Source organism: Platalea leucorodia (genome assembly GCF_965183815.1).
Source record: "Platalea leucorodia genome assembly, chromosome: 1".
In the NCBI taxonomy this organism is placed as follows: Eukaryota; Metazoa; Chordata; class Aves; order Pelecaniformes; family Threskiornithidae; genus Platalea; species Platalea leucorodia.
In genome coordinates, this window is record NC_138823.1 from 92335484 (window position 1) to 92361257 (window position 25774).

At 43.9% G+C, this 25774-nt stretch overlaps 1 protein-coding gene across 1 annotated transcript in view; it reads left to right on the forward strand.

Annotated features, from left to right (window-relative positions):
* Positions 1-7805: 7805 nt before the first annotated feature.
* The window catches only part of GMDS (GDP-mannose 4,6-dehydratase), a gene marked incomplete at its 5' end in the record, with an annotated part of 433056 nt that continues 415087 nt past the window's right edge, over positions 7806-25774 (forward strand). The window contains one exon of the mRNA XM_082306673.1: positions 7806-7916. Within this exon, the coding sequence (XP_082162799.1) occupies positions 7806-7916 (111 nt within the window). The remainder of the gene's footprint in view (positions 7917-25774) is intronic.

The window sequence follows — 25774 nt, forward strand, 5'->3', positions numbered from 1 at the left end:
TGCCTCTTTCCAGTCCCAAGGAAATGTAAATTCTGTCATTTCCCCGTCACTGGCACCCAAGTTCCTCTTTGACCAACTCCACTATGTTCCTCTGTTTGTTGGTTTGAAGCCAGCACTCTTTGTGACAAACCAGAAGAAGGGCCGTGGGGGTCTGACTCTGTCAGCACCTAGCAAACAGTTAATGCATTGTAATAGGGGTAATAAAGAAGTAATTTTATGTATCATTCTTCTAGGTTTGGTCACAACTAATCACAGAACAATTTATCCCAGGCACACAAGACCATGAGACAGCTTTTACCCACTTGAAATATGCACATTAAAAATAACCTTACCGCTTAGCCACAAATAAAATGCAAAGGAATATATAAAGAGTGTGAATAACATATATCCAGCCAAATACATGTATTGTTACAAAAAACACAGTTCCAGCAATGTTAAGAGTCCCCTCTGGTTCGTATTTTGGGTCTCTCTCACATTCTGCTACTGATTCGTTCATGACTGGAGAGACAACTTGGAAAAGCAACCACTGATATTTTGACCCACCTTCTAAGAGAATAATCCAGACTAGGGGACAGTGAAGTGATTATTTTATTTCCCTGCTAAAAATTTTTATAACTTACTTCTTTCTCTTCTCTCTGCTATAGCCCTGAGTTCAGTGACAAGGAACAGATGCTCATTTACCACCCCATTTCAGTTAGTTCTTCGAATAGCTAACGCTTGCTTAATGTGAACTCTCTTAACGGACACCATACCACTCTGTGACTGCATTGTTCTTTTCCCAAGGTGGTCTTTTTAATAGTGTGAGAAATACAGGGTGGTTGTTTTCTTTTCTGATTAGAAGTCTTTTGGACAAGATTTATGTAAGGATTTGGGTGTATATTAGACTATATTTGTATAAGGCCAGAAGAAAGAAGAGAACCCCTGTACTATATTCTGATGGCTTTCCAGAGAAAGAGTCTTTGATGTTCTCATTCGTGTTAGCGGGTGGACTAAATAGTTTGAACAGGGGTACAAACTCTGCTTTGGTCAAACTTACTCCCCATAAGGAAAATGTCAGTAATAAAAAGATGAATCTTGGCACACGTGTCAGGGCCACAGATTGAGACACACAAGTGTGACTGTGTACATGTAATGTGAGTAGTGGCTTTTGTCAAAAACCTGGCCTTCCAGTAGTTCCTCTTTTCTCTTTCTTTAGGTAGATTTCCAAGGCTTATCACATACCTTTTAGTTCATACCCTCTTCAAGGAAAAAGAAACCAAATCCAAGAAATAAGATTTTAACCAGCCACATTTTTATATTGAGGTTTCTCATTCTATTCAGGCCCAGCGATTTCTTGTTGTTGTTTTTCAAACCTATTAATTAAATTTTGACAGCATTCATTCTGTAAGGTATGTTTTTGTAACACTGCTATCCTGCTGGAAGCACTGGATGTGAAGACCCACATGGGGAAATGGGATGTTTGGGATTCAGCTTCCCGCTTTGGGACCTTCTCTAAAATATGCAAAGATGCTTGTCACCTCTAGCAAAATTATCCTTTTATAGTTTTCTAAACTTTGACTGCTAGACTTCTCAAAGAGCTGCCAACATCTCCCTTAAAAGTCTTGTGACTCCTTGTACATACTGAAATAATCATGTTGGGTAAAAATGTTTCTAATCAGTCATGCACAGAGAATTCTCCTTCTCCTTCCAGTTAGGAACCTGTTTCTCCTCTCAGGTGTTTTAACTCCATTGGCTCCAGTCCAGTTAGCACCGGCTTACAAAGCTGTGAGGGACAATCACATACGCTAACACATTGCTGGGCCTGATGCTTTTTGTAGTCATGGCTCTTTACCTCCTTCTGGGAATGAAAAGGGACATTTATTTGGTGTTTCTTACAGAAACAACGCCCATAATGAGGTACCTCCAGTGCTGGCTGAGATACAAAGGAACAATTGTTAATTATTTCCGTGCGCTTCAGGAACATATTGCACCAAGGGCTGGCTTGCTTGCAGACCACAAGCAGCGAGGTACTAGACTGTCACTGCCATGCTCTTTTTTAACAAAACAATATTTCTTCTTGAATCAGGACTTGGCTTGGATCCCTGGCTGCTCTGCCCACAGGCCTGGCTGTCCCTGCCTGCCGCTGGGCTCCCCCCACCCTGCTCATGGCCCAGGACCTAACGTCAGCCCCTGGGGCCATCAGCCCCTGCCCCAGTGATGCTGCAGAAGGGGCAGTTTCCAGCTCCCCGCAGCCCTGCCCATGTGCCTGAGGCTACCAAACGTAGCCCACCACTGCTGCAAGGCTCCTCTTGACCACAGAAAATGTAATCAAGGAGCAGGAGGTCTGCCCCAGCCTTTCCTTGTGGAACGGTGAACACAGGCAGGCTCCTTCCCTTCTGCTGGGCTGGAGAGTGACCTTTTCAGTGATCCAGAAGTACAAAGCCTGCACAAAGCTCTGCCAGCATGCCCAGTTCTTCACACCTGTGCTGTTCCTGCACCAAGCACAGGAGGGATCGAGATTTGCGTGCCTGGTCATGGTGCTGTTCCAGTCTTGAGTAAAACTTCCAGGCGCAAACCTTTAGGATGGAAACAAACAGTAGCACAAAGCTCAGCCTGGATCCTGCTCTTCCATCAGCGTTACTGCAGGGTAGCGTCATTTCGCTGTAGTGTTGGAGATACATGTGGCGCAGGAATGTGGCACTGGCACTGGCTTTGCCTTTGAAACACCATGCTGCGCAGAGTGCTGTAGAAATTACATCGTGACGGCACCAACAGGAACTGGGTCTCTGCCTTTCCAAGGACGCATCTTTCCCAAGAAGTTAGCAAATCTGGCCAATCTCACCCACCCCTTCAAAAGTAAGCAGGCAAGAGTTTGCAAAGAGGAAAAGGAGGCTGCGAGTACTTTGTGGGCTGGGCACGGGCTATGAATCCTGAACACAAAGATCTCCAGCTGGGAGCCAGTACTGCCAGGAATTTCCGCCCCCCCCCCGCCTTGTAATGCTGAGTCGCAGCACTCGTCTCAACTTCTCACAACTGTGTTTGTCACTGAGAAGGTCCTATTGGAAAGAAATATGCCAGCCTGTGGGGAGAGGTCTGAAATGCAAGATTTGTCAGATGCACAAGAACCACCTGAGAGGCAAGGGATGCCAAAGCGCTGCTTATCTCCAGGCTCTGGCCTCGAGGCTCACTGTCCAGAACCATCCCCTGAATCCTTCTGTTTCTGCTCCACCTGCCAGTCACCATGTCAGGGCACTGAAGTTGTGGGTCACTCCACATGCCCTCAAATATTCAAGCCAACAGTTAGAAAAACAATTATGAAACTTCCCCTCCATTCATCCTCTTGTCTCTGCCCACTCTTCTCTTTATTTCCTCATAAGATCCGGTGCTCTTCCCTCTGTGACTGCTTACTCTCATTCCAACATCTGCACCTTCTTTCACACTCTGATGGATCTTCCCTGGACTCCCTTTTCCCTCCTCTCCCACATCCCTTTCCACAGCTCTCTAGCTCTGTGAAGTCAATGAATACTATCATTTTCTGCCATTACTTTAAAACAGCAAAGTAGAAAAAGAAAAAGAAACTCTTTCTATGGTACCTTCTTCTGGGCCTACCACAGTCCCTTCACTTGCCTGCCTGTATAAATGAAAAGCTCCTCAGGAAGGAAAGTGCACTTGGATGCACTATCCATCCTCCACTGGCTCCCTTTCTGCAGCCTCCAAACCAGCCTTGGTGGGGTTTTGCACTATCCCTAGATGTCATCATGGACTTCACAGCCAGGGACAGGATCCAAAGTATTTGGTAGCTGAAGGTAAGCAAAGTGCAATGTATTCTGGGTTCTTCTTTGATCACTGGACACTGCTTTGATGGAGTTCACGGCAGCGTGATGCAGAAGTTGCTTAATCTAATGGATGCGGATCATTTAGAAGAGCCTCAGAAAAAGACAAATAACCAGTTTTCCCCTTTGTTGCACTGAGTGATGCAGAGAAAGAGGGCTCTACTTGGTCCAATGACTACTTCTAACTCCTGTACAGAACAGGATACAGTGGTACTACGTCAACTTTTACTGCAGTTCTACTATGGGTGACACTATTAATAAAATAATACTGAGGATACCTTTGTCCCACAGTGAATAACACCAGTGTTTTAAATCAGTAATTTCTAGTTCTAAAGTTAAAGTAAGGTTACTTCTTTCCTGCAAGAACTTACAATGGACTCACATGCGGTTCTTAAACCTCACATAGCTACCTTTCCAAATCCCTATCAGCAATGAGGCCACATCCCCATTCAAACATTGAGATCATCGGGATTGCAATGTATGTGGTATTTAAGTGTAACAAAACTTCAGTGTGTGGATGCTCTACTTCCTTTTCGCTTTCCCTTAACATTTAAGATGGTGTTTTTTGTAATCTAATACACTTCAGTCTTTTCCTCCTATTATTCCTTTCTTCCTTACTCTCAGCAACATTTATTTTCTCTTTAATTTTCCCTCTCTGCTTCCCCCTTGCTCATTTTCCATTATTTCCTAGTTTAACCAGTTTGACTTCAATCGGCTGTGCTCTCCATCCTTCTTTCCCTGTGATACACGTTTTTATCCACCACCACCAAGCAAATTTCTTCACATCTGTCCTATCTCTTTCTCCCCACTTCTTGGTGTGGCAGCTTTAAAGTTAACGCCACACATGTTATTCTTTTTGTCTCATCAGAGCTTGTCAGTCTGTTTGCTTGCTGGGCATAAAACTTTTACTGAACACCCATGCTCACACGAGCATCTCCTCTTACAGGTATTCAAGGGGGCTGGAGGTGCAGATGTGTGTCAGTCTGCTCTCTCCTCTTCACATGAGGGCCTTGCCAGCTTTAGACACCAGAGCCAGGTCCACACAGATGCGTGAAAAAGTGATTACAGTGTGGGCAGACATAGCTTTAAGTTAGGTAGCACATGCAATGGTACAGGTGCTGGAGGCAGCAAGAAGACATCAGTGCAGGCTACTGCTCAGAGTGAATATTAATCCCGGGGTCCCTGGGGGCTGCTGATCCAGTTTTCAGCTGCAGTCTGTCATAAATTGCTGTCGACACCAGAGCAACTTAGGTAAAATCTAGTACCTGTGCCACAATTGAGCCTTCAGTCTCTTCTGTAAATGTTCCTTGGAAGACTTTGGTGACAGAACAGTCTTTGTGCATTAAACCTGGAATGTGCCCCAGTGCATGCCAGGGGCAGACCTAGCAGGATTATGGTAGCTGGCTAATGGTGTCTGCAACTACCACTGCCAGACTTATAAATGGAACAGAAATTTAAACAAGTTAAAGGCTTTTCTTTTTTTTTTTTTTTTTTTTTTTCCTTCAGTCAGCTGGAACCTGAACTGGGCTACATCCTGTCTGGCTTCATCTGCCTGTTTCTAGTATTAGTATTGACCAAAAATACAACTATGAACCCTGCTAAAGTGTTCTCAGCACAATCTGGCTGAGATGCTCCCCTTGCAAAAGCGACACAGATTGCAGTGTCTTTTGTTCTGAATCACTCTGGAGTGCACATGCTAAGTAGGAAGGAAAGCTATTGCTCTGAGGGATGAGCCCAAGGTGCCTGTCACCTGAAAGTACAATCATAGGACAAGGTGGTCATTCAACTGATGTAATTGATTAATCAGGTGAGTTATGAAAGGTGTGAACCAGCTTCCCCCCTCAGCTGGAGTGCTTTTGGGAATAGCAATCAAGGAAAATGCTACATCTGAAAAATAGTTCTTGTGGGATATTGGACAACTAGGGTAGGAGAAAATTTTTGGGGAAAGTGACCAGAAAAAGCCTCTTAGCTGCACATGGAGGCCCCAGTGATGGGGGCTCTTCTTCTAGCCCAGCTTCAGGACTTGTATTGTCAGCCCTACTCACCGCCTTCCTGAGCAGAACACAGAAAGAAGGCAAGCTTTACTTTGGAGTACATTTAATGGACTGCCAGTCAAAGCTAGAAATGGCAAGCTTATCTGGCCACATAAAGGACAAGCTGTAATGTTGTAGCTCATGCATTGCTTTATGCAGCTTAGATCTAGCAGGAGAGGGAATGATCTATATAAATACGTAAATGAAGAAAACTCGCTCCTAACTCCCTCTAATCTCAAATCCTAAATTTTTAAATAGAAGTAAGTTTTGTGCCTTATTTCTGGTGCACAGAGTCCTGAAAGTCTCAGAATTCTATGTCTTTTTATGTCTCCAGTGTCATTTTAAAATTGAGAGGGTGGCATTCATATTATTTGTGGTGTCTCTCCTCTTTCAAATCTGAGATCGTACACCTAGAAAGCAATCACTAGTGGAATGAAATCAGTTTGCAGAAGTAGTAGCCAATGTCGCCAACTTTATAAAATTGCATGTGCCTCAGAAAAGGCTTCGGAAACAAGATGCAGAAATGGTACAAGTGGGATGACATCTTGCGACAGAGCAACCGTGACACAATACAGTTTCTTCATTCCATCACAGACTACGAGGCTGCAACAAGGGGATTTAAACTGAGAGCGGGGGGAGCAGCGTGCAAAAAAGCATTCAGGATTTCAGAGTACGGTTCCACTTGAAAGGCAATACGCTCCCACGCTTCACTTTTTTTTTTTTTTTTTTTAAGTATATTACGGGCTTTCAGTGACACCAAGTAATTCTTGACCACACGCTGTAATAAGCCGTAATAATAGTACAATTGTGGTAATACGATTGGCTGCGCACGCAGAGGGCCCACCACCCAAGCATGCAATGAGGACGCTCTGGCGTGACAGCCTTCGGGGATTAAGAGTGAAATACGGGCAGGCCCCTTCTTCCTTGTGGGTACAGCGACACGCAGCCTCCGTAAAAGAGGGTGCTGCTTCAGCGTTTCACCAGGAGGGGACATATTTATTACAAGTGCCTTTTCCGGAAGGCTTTGGGCCGGGTATAAAGAAGCGCTTCGGCCGGCGGGAAGGCCCAGGCGGACCGCCTTTGCGCAGCTTTGCCTGCCCGATGGCTGGAGGACCCTGCGCCTCGCATCTGGAGCCGCCTGCCGCCGCGGGGGCACTCCCGGGTTTGCTCCCTGATGTGCAACGCAGGCCCCGGGGCCGGGCAGGAGGCCCGGCGGGGCGGCGATGGGCCCAGGGGCTGCGGCGGCCTCCGCTCCTCCGGGCCTCAATTCGCCCTACTCGGTGCCGCCGGCGCCGCCGCCGCCCGCTCCTCCACGCCGCAGGGGGCGCTGTGCGCTCCGTGCCGCCGGCGCCCGGGGAGGGGCGGGTCCGCGGCCCGCTCCGCTCTTCTCACGTGGCGCCGCCGCCGCAAGCCCCTCCGCGACACGCGGTCAGGAAGTCGGGGGCTCCGCTCCTCCGCCGCTACGGCCCAGGCCACGCCCCCCCCGCTGCCCGCTCTCGCCCAATCACCGCGCCCGCTTCCGCACCGGCCGCTGCGACGCTGCCGGGCGGCCAGCTGCGTCTCCTGTCCCTTTAAGGAAGTGCCGAGGCTCCTGATTGGCTGCGGGGCCGAGAGGGGCGGGGCGAGACGAGGGGAGGGGCGGCTAAAGCGGAGCGCGAGCCCGGGCGGCCTGGCGGGTGCGCGCCTGCGCGTGGGCTGGGCCGGCGGCGGCGCGGGGGGGGCTTCACCTGCGGGAGCCGCGGGGCGGGAGCGGCGGCGGGCGGCGAGTGCGGAGATGCCGCGGCGGCCGGAGCGGCAGCGGTAGCCCCCGGGTGGCGGCAGCCCATGTGCGAGGCGCGCTCGGGGCGGCAGGCATCCTCCCCTCCGTGCCCGCCCCTAGCGCCCTGAGCCTGCCCCCGGCGGTCGCGCCTCCACCCCGGGCTATCGCCACACCTGGGCCGCGCCCGCCAGCGCCGGCGGGATGGCACAGCCGGCGGCGGAGGCGGCGTGTGCCTGCGCCGCGGCAGCGGGAGACGGCGGCGAAGAGGTCAACGGCAGGAAGGTGGCTCTCATCACCGGCATCACCGGGCAGGTAACGGTGGGGGCTGCCCTCCTTCCCGGGCTTTCCCCACGCGGGGGCTGGGTCTCGCGGGGCTCCCGGCGGCGTGGGGGTGGGGAGGGGAAGGCGGGGGGGGGACCGGCCGTGAGGCGCCCGTAGGCAGCCGTGACTGAGGCCGCGCGTGGGAGGCGGAGGGCTCGGCGTGGGGCTGCCCTCCCCGGGGGCGCATCCCGGCGGGTGGGTTCCCAGCCCCCGAAGCACCCTGCAACGGGGCGGCTGTCCCCGTCCCCGGTGCCCGCTTCCCCCCAGGGCTGGTGCCGCCAGATCCGCGGCGTGCGGGAGCTCCCTCTGACAGCCCCCGGCCGGTTCGGCGGCCGGCGGACCGCCCCGGGGGAAGAGGCTTCTCGGGCCTCACCCACACGTGGCTGGGGCTTGTTTGCCTGGGGGGTTGCGGTGCTTTTTCACTAGGTGTGTACGAGTGGGGTGCATCACTTTTATATCTCGGCTTTGGACTGTCTTATGGTAACCTTTACTAGGAGTTCCTAAGAAATCAGCTAAACCTGTGCTGAGGTGAGGTGTGAGCGTCAATGAGAAAGGAGCCACATGGTACAAGGAGCCAGTGTTGGGACTCTTCATCCTGATGGTCTGAAGTGGTGAAGGTAGCAGTGCGGTGGTACCAGTGCAGGAGCGAGGCAGCCTGCAGTCGGGTTTGATCTGAGCAGGCTTGTCACTCAGAGGGGCTCTTTGTCACCTGTCTCTTTGACATACTGGGCAGCCATGCATTTACAGTCAGTACCTGCTTTACACCCAGACCTGAACGGATGACAAAAGCATCTCCCCAGGCCGCTTGTTTTGTATTCATGTGCGTTCATTGCAGTCTCCAATTTTTTTGGCTGTATTACTCATAGGGATAATGATGCTCTCAGAGGCCTGGTGCTTTGAGCGGAAGGTGCAGGAGAAAAGTGGCATGGAAAGAAAAATCACAGTTTCCCTTGGAGCAGCTTCTGCACTGTGAAAAAAGATGTTCCGGTGGTGAGTTTTAACCTGGTGAGACCTGCAGGAGTGTTGATGTATGCAGTTTGTAGCTTTTGCTGCTACACTACCAAAAGGCAGCTTAGATATTTTGTTGGATTGTTTGCCCACACAGAGGTCTGCATTGTTGCGTCTTTGCTAGCAAGTGGGTGATAAATGAAAGCTGTCCTGGACATGCTTAGTCATATTTGAGGAACACCTTATTTGCAATGTAGATGTTGCCCGCTGCCTGGAAAAAACTGCTCTGCTTGCACGTTGCTTATCTCTTGGAACGTGCTGAATGACTTCTGCTCAGAGGATGTATTTTCTATGATTGGTATAACCTGTTAAGTAGGTAATGTTGCACAGTAAGCATTAATACTCATCTTAGAATCCCAGTGGAACAGCTTTTTTCCTTTATGGCTTGCATTTAATCCGTGATGGCTTCATACATGGAAGAACTTCTTCCCCTTCAACTGTGACTTGTCCTGGTATGCTTGCAGATCCACTTGAGGTCCTGGTGTGGATTGCTTAGAAAGCCATGAGCACTGTGGAAAAGTACATGTCAAAACAAACATGTTGCTCTTTCCCTCTGAGACAATGGTAGTCAATGCTCTTTTTTTTTTTTTTTTGTAGTAGAAGAGCCATCTGACCTTTTGTGAGGGAGTAAATCCAGAGGCAATATAGTGTCAGAGCAGCTTTCATCTGTTATCCAAGAAAACCTGCTCTATGCTTTGAACATTCACCTGCTGTTTGTGGTTTACCTCATTATGCCTGTTCTTGTGTGTTCTTACAACACTTTTTGGTGCGTGCTCTTCTGCCTGCCAATAGTGGGCTGAAGAAACCCCTCCAAGTAGCTGTCTGATGAGGTGATGTTACTACGTCTGAGGAGAGGAAAAACTAATAATCTGTATACACTAACATTTTTGCTTGATGTTTATTTTTAGCAAGAGCGCAGTCAGAGCTTTCCCAAGGACTACTTTGGTGCTGTGTGGATAGTCTTCCAGTTTGTTGACAGAAATACGTTTCTCTTCATAAAAGATAGTAAGTTAGAGGCCTGTAGCTATAACACCTTGATTCTTTCAGTACTGTGCTCTCTATGTTATTTTTCTCTATTTTCAAAGCAGCTCTTCCATCTTAATTTAACCTTTGTCAGGCATATTATTTAGTATTGGAACGTGTGGAGAGCCAGAGATAGTAAAGGCCTGGGCTGCCTGAAAGTTAGCCAGGGAGGTTGGATGCTTTAGTGACAAGACTGTACCAACTTTTGGCTTAGCATGGAAGTTTTATGTTGAGGGTGGCCTCTTTTGGGGTCCTGCAGTCTTCCACCATTTTGAGATCTGCAGCTAGGAATCCTCATCCCTCTCTTCTTAGATGAACTTTAAAGGAAGTCACTGTAGTACTTGTTCCTTGCCCCTTTTTCACTCCCTTTATTTTTACATAATAGCTTTTGTTTTATTTGGAGAGGCCTCACCCAGAAATGGAAGATCTGGTTTCTGTTTATTACCTGAGAATAGGCAGACTTGCATGTCCCACCTCCTGGGAGAAAATCCTAGTGCCATCTGTTTTTAACTTAATTACCATGTGTAAAATGTACAAATACGCTGAATTAGAAGCTAGAGCTCAGGCTTTGTCTTTCCCAGGTAGTTATGTTAATTACTGAGCTAAAGAGAATTGGTCTGTTTCACAGTCTTCCTTGGAACTGGTGCTCTTTCAAGGTGGCAGATAAGGGCTTAGATCCCTTCAGACTGAGGAAGGCAGAGAACAGAACTGGATGGTAAACTCCCCTTATTTAAACTGGGCTCCTTCTGCTACAGCAAATCTCTTTTAAAAGCAAGTTGGCACATTGTATAAGGAACCTGCTTTTGTTTGCATGTGGCCAGTGTATGCTGAGAGTATTTGAACTAAGGCCCTGTAGTGCCTGGCTCCTGGAACAAGGGTAGGTGGGAGAGAAGTATTGACTTAACTGGGCTGTGACAATTTTAGGCAAATGTAGAGCTGTGCTTTTGTCTTTAGAGTATTCTTGGGCCAAGTAAGGTGCTGCTTGAACTGTAGCAGCCCTTCCTGAGTTGAGATGATGCCATAGCAAGTGTGCTTAATCATAGTGTTGAAATCAGACAACTCATTTTATTTTTCAGAACTTCTGTATAGCGGTGAACATCTGGATTGTCTATCTTTTCCACTGACAAAAGATGGGATTTTGTTTCTGCTATGATGGAGAAAGAGTTGAGCTCAGGTAGGGCTATATTTTGACAATGGGGCAATTGACTGACGATGCAGCTTTTAACTGAAATATACCATGGAGATATGGCACAGCTGTAACTTCTGATTTTTGAACTTCTGATGGGATTCATAAGACTTCACAGGATGCCAGAAGAAGATGGGCTGTCTGCATAAGTTCTTCTGTATAGTGAGTGACTGGAGGCTTGTGCTGTGTGCCAGCTTACTGCATCAGTTCACAAAACCAGTTCATGTGTCTTGCTTCTCTTCTAGCTACCAGATGTTGAAAGGACAGGTCTCTGCGAGGGTGAGTGTTACTGATAGGAAGGTGATTTTGTGACCTTTGGACAAATAACAGAATGAGTTTGCAATATGCATGGTGAACCCACAAAGGAAAACAAATTCCGTAATTGCATCGTCAGGACTCAAATGGCATTCTGGCTGCAAGGGCTGGACCTTAGTCTCTATGAAATCAAAGCAGATAAATGAACCTCTAAATTCTGCATTTACCCATGGAGTTAGAGTGAAATCAGTATCATTCTACCACTTTGCATTACTGATAAGAGACTCTAAGTATGCAGCCAGTGGCGTTGTATACTCCTTTTGCAGTATTGAGATTTCCCTTATCTCCTTTCTCACACCACAGCAGTGGGATGAACCATGCTTCGCTGTTTTGCTAAAATGACTTCCACAGCAAGGCAATTGCTGTGGTTGGATGGATAAAACATTTCTGAAGTGTCATGTAGGTATTGGTCTGCTGGTAGGCTACTTGAGTAATGCATAGCACTTTTCTTCATTTAAGGAAAAGTATTTCAAATGAAACAGGCCTGTTTGTGTGTATTAAAATGAAAATATTTTTTTACAAAACTAGAATGTGACTCTTATTGGAAGAGTTTTCACAATGCAAAATAGATGTGCTGGACTTCTCAAGCTTTGATACCTTGAAGAATTACTCTGTAAAAATGGGAGGTTTGAATCAAATACCAGAATAATTAACAAATTTAATTCTAGATATGCAGATATGTCTTGTCTCTTATTTGGGGAAGCTACTAAAGCAGTACTCTGACAGCATTGTTTTATAGGCACTGTGACTAAATGTCTGTTAAAGTTGCATTTAAATATCTTTCCAGAAAGTCTAATTGCACTGCAATCAGTCTGATTGTCTTTCTGTACACTGATGCTTGTAGGAGTATTTAGATATTTGACTTCTTGGAGAAATACCAAGAAATACTCTTGCTGAGTCTAACGACAAGGTTATATGTTGATGTTTCTACTTTTCCCCCCTCAGTCACTGGATTATGAGCAGTGAATAATGTCTATCTTGTCTGGTGCTGTCCTGCTTTACTTGAAGAGACAGTAAGGTAAGAGTTTGTAGACCAAGATCACTCAACAGGCACTTATAAAGCTAAGTTTTGAATGAAGCAATGCACTAACTCAAGTGTCAATACATGGCTAGAGGCTACTGCAAATTGTAAATGAAGAAAGCAGTTGTGTTTCTGCCTTGTGAGAGCTCTTACAGCAGCAGTACTAGCACCAGCTTCTGCTCCCTTGCCTACAGTTCTGTCGAATTCAACTGCCATTTGGCAAAATTTAAGGTAGCAGCCTCAGAAGTTTCAACCAAACCCTAAGATAGTGTAAATACGACTGACAAGTGAGTGTGCATGCAGAAATGCAAGAACATTCTCTTTAATAGGTTGATGTAGGTAGGATGTGGGGTAAGCCTCTGTTTCTGGTATCAGGTCAATCAGTTGCTTATGGCCTTTGCTATTCCTGTAACACACCAAACCCCTATACATGTGTACTGCAAGTCTTATGCAGGTGTTACAGCTCATAGTTTGAGAAAGGCTAACTGTATTGCGAGGCAGAAAAAAAGATACTGAGAAAGCAAGATTTGCTGTTGTGAATTGAAGTTAAGTTGTTTTGTGTTTTTGTTTTTTTTTTTTTTTAATCTGGCTGTTGAGAATGAAATCAAGCAAGACAGACTCTGTGGGGCAAACTATCAGTAATAAGAGAACATGACTCATTGCTTAGCATTTAAAAAAAAGTAACGCATAGCTGGTATGGAGTGTGACTATAAAACTCTGATACTCTGTGGCTGAAAGACTTTGTTTCTTGGAGAACAGTTGTAAAGGAAACAGTTAAACAACTTCTCTGAAAAGCTTCTTTTCTAAGTATCAAGTAGTGAGGTGGGAGTTTTTGTCGCTGGGGAGTGTGCGTATACTTGGAAGGCAGATGCAGAGAAACATCATAGCCTGTTGTACCAGAGAAAAGACATTGGTTTGCCAGGTGAAGGGTAAAATCCAAAGGATTGGTTTTCTGCACAGAAATAGGATAGCTTTTGCTGAAACTGGCTGCAGCTAAATATTAGCATTGCTGCATTTTCATTAAAACAAATATTGTCTTGATTTCTGGCTAAAGCTAAATATTAATGTTGCTGCCTTTTCACTTAAACAAATATTGTCTTCCTTGAAACCAGGTACTCTGTTTCAGTTGCTGTCTCTGAGTAGCCAAGAGTTGTCTTGAGTGAGAATTTCAGATGTGTTGAACATCCTTCTCTTAGTTTGAGGATGCAGAGATGTAGGAACGCTAATTTGGGCACAAACTGAAATACAAAAACTTCATTTAAACTTGAGAGGGTGTGTGTTGTTTGGTTTTTTTGGGTTACTTTGTTTTAAATGGTGAGAGTGGTCAAGCACTGAAACAGACTGACCAGAGAAGTTGTGGCATGTGGGTCCCCAGAGGTATTCAAAACCAAACTGGATGTGGCCCTGAGCAACCTGTTCTGGTTGACCCTGGCTTGAGCAGGGATCTTGGACTGGGTGATTCACAGAGGTCCCTTCCAACATAAACTTGTATGATTCTGTGAGTCCTCCACAGTATCAGGTGTTGAACACCTGCAATTTGTGACAAGATGGCATAAGCAGCTTGTTGAAAACTCTGCAGCAAATGAATAGTGGCTGTGGCATGAAACCCAAGCTTGCCTAAAATATAATTCCAGGTCTTTCCCTTTTCAGGATATAAATAAGAAGCGTTGCTATCAAGTTTCATCCAAAACTCTTGAGAAAAAGGTGTATTATTGAAAAATAGTGTAACAAATACTGAAATAGGAGACTAGAATACTATCTGAAAACAGAGGTTTTATTTTTAGAAAGATGCCTGAATTTTGATTGTCTTGGCTCCCCCTTTGAAGGGAGGAGGGTTACCAGATAGTCTAATTCAGCTAATGCATTGGCATCTTACCAAAGGAATCTATAAGGATGTGGTCCAATGCTAAAGCTTTCGTCTGTGTTTCATACCCTACAACAATATGTGCAGACTGGCAGGCTTTCGTCTTCTCCCACAACTGGGAGTCCAGGACATTGGCTATTCTCTGTGCCTGCCCAGAGGAGCCCAGCTGTATTCCATTGCCTTTCAGAATAGTACAGTTGTTGGTGGTGCTTGAACATAAGTGGGCTAGAAGATATTTGTGGTAAAAAGTATGGCTGATACAGGATTAGTTCATGTGTCTTGATGTATTAACTTCCCTTTTTTCTTTCCATCTTTGCACAGCTTTTCTCAGTGTTTGTGACTGCCAGTGAAGTCTATTCTCTATTGCTTACTGAAGAGGGAAGTTCTGGTAGCCTGGCTCAGCTAGCAGGTATTAACTCAAGGACCAGTGCAGGCAATCTGATTCCTTGTGTTTGAACAGGATATGTACAGGATGTGGATTGAAAAACATTGTGAACAGCAAGTGAATTATAAGGTACTGTATACTGTGATGTGTACCTGTGACAGTAGATAAAATACTGAGAATGTTCCAGGAAAAATAAAATTATATAGTTCATGTTAATGGTGCCAAGATATGAAACAAATAGAAGCATGGCACCCAATTTGGGCTTGGGAAGCTGACTTCCTCCAAGCAACATTTCTCATGAAAGTTTCTGATGCTGTGGATGGCCATAGGGAGCTATTGCCACTGTTGCTCAGACCAACAAGGAGAGCAGAATATCCCATTGCCAGCAGCATGCTACTTGCTTAGTCTTGGGGTTTTTTTGTTTGTGGGTTTTAAAGTTAATGAAGATTGCTGACTGCCAGTGTAGACAGAACCTGTATTTCTCTATCCTAAGTTTTTAAAGAGTTGAAACATCATCTGTTCTATGTACCTACAGCCAATCCAAACTGAAGAGAGAACTCCTGTGGAAACCTTTTTCTTGTGACTTCATCCTCTCCCACTAAGTTTTGGTCTCTTCTCCTCTGATTCTCTTTCAGATCCTTTTGGCTGTTGAGCTTTCTGCACAAGGGAGTCAGTTTCTTAGAAAATAGATAGCTATGCAGAAGGACAAGGAAAACTGAGTGCTTAAACCTGGTGATGGCCTGCGTGAAGAACACATCAAAGGTTACCACTCTGATTCTTGTAATACAAGGAAGCTGAATAAAAGATTTTTCAGTGCAGTTGTGATACTGGTATTCATCCTAGTGGTGCTTCCTGTTGCCCACACCTTATTTCTCTGAGGAGTACTGAGGCTGAGTTTCTTTGCATTTACCTATGCTTTCATTTAGTCTGTGAGGCAGGAAGTACTTTCTCTTTCTTGACAATTTCTAGCTACTTTATCCCAGCTTCTTCAGACTTTTGGGTCTGGAGTAGAGTCCTGATTAAGTGTCTGTTCTTACAAACTTGTCGGCTCTGCTTCTCCTCCTACACTGTTGCAGCACAACTCAGTCTTATTTTGGAAAACATGGTTTCCTTGAAGCACTAGGTGAACAACAATACAAGAGCAAGTCAGCGGTGTGGTAGATGTCTAATTTCCTCTCACAGGTGCATGTTCTCTCTTGGTCTAAATCTCTTCTTGCTACTTGGGTTGCTTTTTAGCCAAATGAGCAAAATAAAAGATTTTTCTTAATATTTTTGTCACCTCCTGCTTCTTTCATATAAATTCACTGATTGTTTTTTCAGGATCTCAGCTAAGGAATTCCTTTGGGTCATATAACTGAATCCCCCAGTTCATATACATATCCAAAATTTTCAATTAAGCAAAGCTATAGGAGGTGAGGTGAAAGAGCAGAATCCTCTCCAGTCTTCTCTATTACTGGAAAGTCCCTATAACTTGTTCCATTTCTAGGGCGTGCCTAGACTTCACAATCTAAATCCATAATGAAGGTTTTGTAAAGCCTGCCAAACAAGTTGATGTAAACTAGCTTATCTGTTGTCACCTGTGCTTTTTACATGTGTCATTAAGCAATTGAACTTCCTCATGTGCAATGTAAATGTTACAACTATTTTTTTTTCAGTTATTCACAAATACACACAAAGTAGTATACCTAAGGCAGGCTTCCTTCTTCATGACTATTTCTTGTTAAAGTCTCTTTTTTAAATGGGAAGCATGAATTTTGCTTTAACTCAGAAATGTCATCTGAAAGTAAGCAAATTAAGTCTAAGGACATGTCCATTGACTTTTATGATCTGGTTCCAGTTAGTTCAGTGGTAAGTACCATTGAAGAGCATTTGATACTGTACACTGAGACAACTCTATTGCATTGAATAATGGTACAGCTTGCATCGTGCAGTTAAATTGGTCAGTTAAAGTTGACAATATCACAACACCTTTGTAATGATGCCCAGCTAAGTACAGTGATCCAACAGGTATGTCAGCCACAAAAATGTACTTGCCTTGGGTGTGGGATGCCACAGATCTTGCCTTTTTGCAGAGTTTCCAAGTAGAGAAACTAGCTTGTGCTGTATTTTCTGTGCCTGAACACCTTTGAAATAACAGGAAGAAAATAGGCTTGCTTTGGAAAAATCTGAGTAACTATTAAATATGGTAAAATACAGTCAAATTCTTAAAAGATTTCTGCAGGGCTTTGCTTTAGCTGTCATTTGACCCATTTATTGCTGCTAGGAAGTTCTTCTCAAAGGACAATTCCTACAGCCTGTGGTGAAGTCTAATGCAGAAAGAAAAAAATTTGTCATGTTAAATGTCTAGTTGAGTGCTTTTGCTGTAATGAGAAGATAATGTTGTCTCTGCTGCATATCTGACACCTGCCTAGCTATTGAATATGTGCCTCTTGGCTTTTTTCCACTTCCAAGTTCCTGAGGAGATGACATTCTTTGAATGTCTTGAGTATCACATACAAACCTCTATAAAGCTCCACCTTCCAGGATAGTGCTGAAGTATGTGGTAATAGATATGCTGTCAGGTCTACTGTAACTGTTCTTGTGTATTCATAGGCACTTTGAGGTAGCATGTCACCATACTGCAATGGAAGCCTTAAACCACCCAAACTGTGCCATCCAAAACAATCAGAAAACACGTAGCAACTTGAAAAGAGTAGACAGTTCCCTTATTTGTATCCTACAACGTCTGAACCCATGCCAGAAGTAGCTTGAACATATTTAGCATCTTATGAATGGAAATAAGCCTTTCCCAAGGCATGTGGAATGGTATATATGGCTAGAAGGAAATAAAACCTGAAGTCAGGCAGGGAATACTCCTGACTGCTCCTGTAGATACCCCGCTTCTGATTTTTATGCTTCTAGTTTGATATACTGCAGTCTCTTCTGACTGCTACTGTAGTCCCTACCTATGTACTTCTGTGGCTGCTATTCTGGAAATGGGAAACATCATCTGACAGTTTAGTCTGCTACTTGTCAAATTGCAGGCATGCTGTCATGGGGTGTGGTTATTTTGTTTGCTTTTTTCCTAACATTTGGTTCATGCATGCAGGATCTCTTCAGATGCATTAATAATGGCTGGCTTCATCAGTGATACTGGTGGTGATCCATAGCTTCCTCTTCATTGCGATTTCTTTTAGAAAGATAAGGAACAGCCACTTTATCTTTGGCTGCTGGTTGGTGTCCTTGCCTCCTTAAGCACTGATATTGCTCTCTAAAAGCATAAACATTACTGTGGAGCAGGTTTGTTTTTGAAAAGCTGAAATTTCTGGCTACACTTTCTGCATTTCATACCACTAAATAATTGTGGTTTTGATGTCAGTGAAACCTTTCCCATGATCACACAGTAGTAGTCTGTCAACATATTCCTGCTGAAATTTAGCATGCTGTTTGCTTCTGAAATTAAAATACTATTAAAATCCTGCAAGATGTACAGTATAAAAGGGATGCAGAGCTCTTCAGACCTGCATGCAGAATGTTATATTCTTCTGTCTTTTAGGTGGTTTTGTGAGGTATCTGTGATCCATGGGAATACTTAAGAAGACACAGCCCAGAAGCTTCTTTGCTGGTGCTGATTTGGCTGTTACTGGTCAAGTGTTGCTCTGCTGAAGCCCAAACCTAGTCTGTACCAGCAGAACTTCACAGCCTCTTTGCTTACAAGTTGATGCGTTTTTTTGCCCTCAGTGTCTGCAGTGATGCTGGAAGCCGTTTCAGAATCTGGCTGGCCTTTGAACAGCAGCAGGGCCTCTGTGGTTGTAGGTCTGCAGGCTCAGTAGCATACATCGTTTTATTTCTGAAGGTGAAATAAAGTTGGAGAGTTACTCTTGAAGATGTGAAGGCAAGGAAATCATAAAGACTAAGAGTTAAACTTCAGTTTGTGCCCTTGCCAGCCTGTTTTAGGGTAATAGTCATACTCGCAGCTGATCTGAGACTGAAAACTTGTAACTGTGTGGTTTTGCTTTGTGTGTTTGATTTCTTAAAATTCTGAAGGTCACCTGATACGCATTAAATGTTCCTATGCTCTTATTGCAGCCCTTATAGTTGAATATATAGTGCAGCTGTTTCAGTCCTTTTCCTGCATTTTAAAATGAGAAGAGGATTTTTTCGCTAATTTGGGAGTTCTTCATTATTCAAGAATGAAATAGGAGTCTTAATACTGTCTGTGTCTCCAAAATGATACTTGCTGTATTTCTGTTGGTAATACCTTTGTACTTCCATACTCTTGCAGTTATGCTGGATCACTATTTAGTCATGTTATAAAAAACACCTTTGTGGAAATGCATTATTATGCTGCAATTTTTGATTTGTGAAATGTAGGTGTAATTTCAAATCATTACATTGCCTGTTGCTTTTCTTGTTTAAACAGCACGAGAGATCGGACTTTCTTAAAATTGGAAAGTAACTCAGATGGGGAAATACTAACTGCTAATTCCTTTTACAGTGCAATTCAGCTCTGTCACACATGAACTCTGTCAGTTTTAATCATATCCCAGGATCTCACATCTGTCTGTCTGGATCGATTAAAGGGAAGTGTAACACAGACTTGGCACATTGGAAACAAACAGAACCTTAAGACTACTGTATTTCCCTAAGCAATAATGCTGTAGTTTTGATTTTGATAAATTGAATGAACTGTAAAATGATGGTTTAAGTTACTTTTAGTTAATATGAAGGTGTGTAAAGCAGGAAATGAGTGCACACATGCATTTGAAATATACAACTTCCCTATCAGTTAATGTTGTAACTAGTACTTGCAGTGGCAGACATACAGCTTACTCTTGACACTGATTAAGTAGGTTGAGTTTCTCTTGGACTTACTTGGTGTGACTTCAAAATGTGATGGTGAACTTTCACTAATGAATTGAAGCCATTTCATTTCCTTTGTAAGAGCCCATGTTACTGGTGATGGATTCTGTCATCTCGGGTGCGAACCTTCTTGCTTAAACTGTTTCTACACCTGAGCAAGCTGTCTAGGCAGTTGTTCTGGTGCGTGAGAACCCTCTATCTGATTGAGAGCCCAGGCTTATTTGAGCAAATGCAGGTGCCTGCCTTGGGATAAGACGACTGGCGCTGTGAATTGTATTGGCTATATGCATATCTGCTCCACTGACTGTGAAGGGTGCTTAGGGTGGCTGCCTGATGGGGCTTATGATTGTGTTGTCCTGAGTTGGCAACTCATCTTGCAATGAAGAAGCACTTATTTTACCTGAAGCACTCTATAGGATAAGGAAAGGTGACAGAATTTGATTACTTGTGTCATTTCTTGTAGTAAGAAGAGCATATTGTGCAGTAAATGCGTGTATATGCAATTAAAGAAATGGGGACTGGGTGCTTTTACAGGTACTGATCCTGTGAGACTGCTCCTTTGGAGCTGATCTGAAGAGGAATGATACTTCCAAATCACTACCTGCCTCCTGAGCACCCTCTGCACCCCACTGCAGCTCCATTGTCTCTGCTGTCTTCTCCATCCCTGACCCTCTAGGCTTTCTGTTTGAGAGACTGACTGGCAGGTTTGGTTTCCACCTTGCTTGGCCTTGATGTGCCTTACATTGCTGTCTCTCACGTGTGTACTGTGACTTTGATGTTAAACCATACTTCCAGCCAGGAATGTAATGGTTTTGCTTCCAAAACTCTCTGGAGAGTTCAGGTATTTTTGTCTTCTGGTTCATTGAGACTGTGGCATTTCAGTGTAAGCTAACGACTGTCCATGTTCCCCTTGGAAAACCTCCCTATAATTACTTACAAATGTTAGCACCTACTGTATGGCCTGTGTGTGTTGAAAGACAAGATGGGGCCAGTTTATAGCCCTGGATGGTAGGAAAAGGGAAAGGGTGGCCAAAAGTCAATTAAAGAGAGATTCTTTTGAAGGAAGTACGAGCCCACATTCCTAATGAAGGTCTGAAATCTTGTGAGCGATTCAATATGCTGAGTGAAATAATGTTGCCAGTTTGATCCTGACCACTTCTTGACTTTCAGTGGGGGTGGTTTTGATGATTTTGTTTTTTAATTGCTTTCCCTAAGAAATAATTTGAACTTATGGGAATGACATTGGCTAGTTATCAACTCAAATTTTCTTTTAAAAAAAAAAAAAAAACAAACAAAAACAAACTCTCAATAAGGCTTAAAAGATTGCTCTTAACAGTCCAGATAGGGGGTTTTCCCTTTAGATTAACATTTTGTGTGTGTTCAGCTTTCCCTCTAGCATGTTTGGGGTGGAGGGAAAGATGGAGGAAGGAAGGCTTTATAAATCTACAGAATTTGTCAGCTGCGTTGCCTTCAAACCTTTGTAGTTCCACATGTTCCTCTGATTATCTTACTGAGGAGGCTTCATTTAAATGTGGGATAAAGGGAAAAGATGTAGGAAAGGCCAGGAGGAAAAATATTCTTGGTTCTCTCTTTACGGTAGGACTGTACTGCCTTTGGCATTATGTATGTGGAAGAAACATAGCTCTTTTTTATATATTAGTGTGGGGGGGAATCAGATTATTGAAATTCACTATTTAATTAAATTATCTTACTAAATATAACAACTAAGACGTTACAGCTTTTCCACAGTGAGGCAGTCAAGGGTGCTACCCTTCTAAGCTACTTTGTAATGTTTGTCATAATTAAACTTGATAGCTAAATAGAATAAAATCCAGAATCACTGCAGTATGCCTGATGCATCAAAACACACTGGCAAGAATTTCTTTTGGATTCTGGTTGCACTCTGTTTGTGGTTTGACTCTGCTTTTTATTTAAAAGATGATGTTCTTTTATTGCAGGGCCTCTTCAGTAGTATATCCTTAACACGTTTTATTGAAATGCTGCATTTTTCATGTTTGGGACAGACATGGGTCCCGTGTCAGCATAAGTGGAGCTTTTAATTTTGTGCATGCACAGGGCTAATCACTCACTGCTTATTATTTGGTTACAGATTTCCTTGCTTGAAGAATTTTAAATGGTGCATTTTCAAACATATAAATCTGTTAATGCCGTTCTGTGTTTAAGCAAATAGTGGCCAAGTTACAAAGATCTATAGCTGTGAACTGTGTATTAAGACACAGTTTCTTTGGTATACCTCTAATTCTTGAAGAACATATGCCAAAATAGAAAATCGCACACTCTATTTCTCAGTTTCTTCTGCTTTACCAAGTTTCTGTCTTGCAGCATTTACCAAACTGTCTTTTGAGGTGTAGTCCTATTTGGCAATCATCATGTCCAAAACCGACTTGCAAATTCTGGATATTAACTATTTGGAGATTATGTATTAAAATATAGTTGACTCTTACATTTTACCCAGTGAAAACAGAAACCAGGCTCCCTATGGATACAGGCACAATATGCTTGCTTCTGCTAAAGGCCGTTTTTACAGCTGGGTGTTAAAGTCATGAAAATCAAACTGCTGACACAGCCTTAATCACAGTGCCACAAGTAGCACTTCTTTGTTTTTGTACCAACAGTTTCATTGGTACTATTAATAGCTGGCTCCTTACAGGTGTTCATGTATAATAACTCTTATAAGACAACACTTGGTAAGTTTTCAAATGAATCACATTAATTCCAGGATTAATTTTTGCAGAGAGACCTTCTGACTCTTTTTCCTTTTGAGGTTTTTGGTCATAAAAATCCATATGTTGAAAATGTTCATTACTTTTAATTCTTCAAGTGCAGTGTTGTGTTAGGAGGAAAAGCAGAAAGAGAAACTGGCTTGCCTGTGATAGTGGGCAGCCTCACTCCATCTGATGTTTCCATTGTCAGTCTACTGGGAAAAAATACTGACCTCTCTGTTTTACTGGTCTGCCATTGCTGCTTGGCTGGCAGGACAGCATAGGAGGTGTAGCTGCAGCGTTCCCCTCTTTGAGGGAATACCAGGTGTAGCAAAACTGTGAAGAAAAGCCTGTATGCTTCTGTTTCAGACACTGGCAAGCAAAACTGAATACGGTAGTAAAGGCTTTCCTCAGCTGTTGCTGAGTGTATACATGGATGTCTCATGCTTTTAGCAGAGCAGATGATGGAAGGCAGAGTTCCCCTTGCAGGGCTTTCTGTTGTTCCCCCTTGGGTCTGGTGTACATGGTGGGGTTAGGAGGACAAAGGAGTGACTGTGTACAGAACGTGAATCTGGAACAGCTTAGGTGGCTACAGTCACTCCTCGGACAGCTTGGAGAAATACCTTCCATGGAGTGAACTGTAAAACTTGTTCTCTCGTACTGTTATCATTGAGCCCCGTTTTAAAGCAGCTGAGGACTGGCGCTTTGCCTCTACCAGGTAGTGCCGGTTAATGCAATAATACACCAGGACATAATTATCTCAACCTCTGGAGAAATTGAACTGAGAGTAACTTGTTTCAGAAGTGAGCAATTTTCTGTGTGTGGCTCCTGGCATCTATAAAGCAAACAAGTCTTTGTTCAGCTCCAGTTACAACCTCTTTGGGACTGCTGTTGAAACATGGCTAGCAGACGTGGTATGGTACCAATATACTTCTGTTTCTCCCTGGTCTGTACCTGAGCTTGTTGACATCTGAAAAATGCATGTGAGGTTTATTTGCAAATGATAATGCTTTAATATGGATTTCAAAGATGTATTGATACTGTAGCATGCATGTGTATATAGTTGCACCTTTAAACAGTTTAGGTAATGAGGTATTTGATACGGGTTTAGCTGAAAGTTGTTATTAGGCTTTTAAGAGATTTTGTAGGAGGAATGGCTTAATTAGCATGGAGACCAGCCTTGCAGAACTAACACTCCTAACATTGCTATCTTTGTTAATACATTTAGCCACACTTAGTTCATTAATTACATGGAAAAAGGCTGACTAATCCAGTGGAAATGTTGGGGAGGTGGGGGGGACTAGAGAGTGAGGAGGAGAAATCGTAAAGGTAAATTTCTGGTTCTGCTGCCTCCTGGTTCAAGTTGTTCCAATGACTCTTATCAGCATTGCTGCTGTCAAGCCCAGCCAAATCAAAATCCTCAGCTGATGAGAGACAGGATGCAAGAGTGTGTGTAGGGCAGGGAATGGAAGATCGGTTTAATGCTGGACATTGCTATTAAATTAAGAGCTAGGAAAAGATGACAACTCCTAAAATGTGCTCCAGCTGAAAACCTTCTTTCAGGGTTTTTTGGTTGGTCTACAGCTGTGGTTGACCTTGGATGGCCACACAGGTACTAGTGCTGGGAAAATTGCAAGAATATATAGCTGGCAGTGGGAATGGAGGATGAAAGTAGGATGACCCCCTTTCAGTGGAAGCATGCAAGAGTGAAACTGCGTGCTGTTCATGAGCAGAATAAGTATTTCTTTCAAGGAAGTTTGCTTATGGGTTTAAATAAATTAATTGCTTTGTCTAGGCATTGCAGTATGTTGTGAATAAACCTGATGCTCCTGAAGTAATGGTTAATGGTGAAAGATAACAAGCTGCTTGAAGGTAAATATTGTTATTATGCATCATCAGTCCTGTATCAGTGGTTATTAAATCAAATTCTGACTTGGTTTCTTGGTTGCTTTGTTACCATGATTTGGTCATCATTCTCAGTACCTCAGCTGTACTTGGATTTTCTTAGGCTTCCACTTTTAAACTTTCCTATGAATTCCTCATGACAAGGTATGAACATTGGTGGCTGAACTTTGTAGTGAATAATATTTACTGTTTCAGTAAGTAATGAGACTTGATATAGAGAGAAGGTGCTTTGGGTCTCTTCCTTAAACACTTTTAAGGAGTGCTGTTGTTCTGGACACCTGCAAGAGGACCTTGTTGGGTGCCCAGGCTTCTTGGCAGTGGAGTTTGAAGAGGAGTAAGTCAGCTTTATACTTCCTCCTTCATTATTTGAAACTGATGTCAACTGCAGTGAAGCATGAGATGGGCATGGAAACTTTTGTCAAGTTTCTGTCCCATCATTGTGACGGGAAAAGAAACTTTGTCTGTGTGGTGATATGAGCAAGAGGAGAAATTGTTGCTGACGAGGGGGAGGGCAAAATGGTTTGGGGATAAGAAAAAAGTCCAAGTCCAAAATCTGAAAGCAGAGCACTGTTTAGAGCAGGACTGGGGCATTGTTTCCTGACCCTGGCAGGGGAAAAAAAAGGGAGGCTTATGACCCAGAAGTCCCATAATGGCTGTTCTCCTTTTGTAGAACTTTATTTCATGTTGGTGTGAAGACTAGCTGAGAGTACCCTCCATTTTTGTATCCTGTTTTTTCTCTGCAGCATGGCCCAGCACAGATACTTAATGGAGATCCTACTCTTGTTCTCTGACAGACTGATGATGCAGTAGCGGTGCGCTCTCCCTTGTCCCCAGTTGCGTGCGGGGCTGTGCAGCAGTGGCACAGTAAAGCTCTCCACCTAGAGGGAGGAGACAGAAAGGCTGCCTGCAGCCACTGGAGCAAGGCTGGCTGGGCTGCCTTGGCTTGGACGATCAGCACTTTGCACGAAGGAGATGTTGATGGTGAAGGTTTTTTTTTTAATAAGGGGGGAAATCAAGTAACTGATAACTTCCTTGGTTATTATTTTATTTCCAATAAAACCCCTAGACTCTCCTCCTCAATAAGAGAGGATACAATATATACAAACTTGACCATAACAGTCCTCATGTTTTTCAGGCCTCTGGATGCTTTGAAAGAAATCACTTGCTTAGAGCTACTGTCTTTGCTTTGTCCATGCCTTGATTTGAAAGCAGGCTTTTAAAGAGCAGCTGCACACTTGTTCTGGCTGAAGACGATAATTTAAGTGTGTTTCCCAACACACTCTGAATGCATGACTGTGCTTGCAGAACAGACCTGGTTGTGCCTAAACCTGAACTTTTTATCGCAAGTGAAAGGATGTATTTGTAAGCAGCAAGAAATTGTACCCCTCCAGTATATTAGGTTTCTCCACCTTTTCCTTGGATTTCTTCTCCCATTGAGTCTTTTCTGTTTTGGGCTTTACTTTCTATATGACAATTAGCTGCCCACCTCCTATGCTGTTGGGTTTTGGTCATTAGGAAAACTGCTGCCAGAATCACTGTCATCGAGCAGCTGTAGCTGCCACCATTTCCCCCCTCCC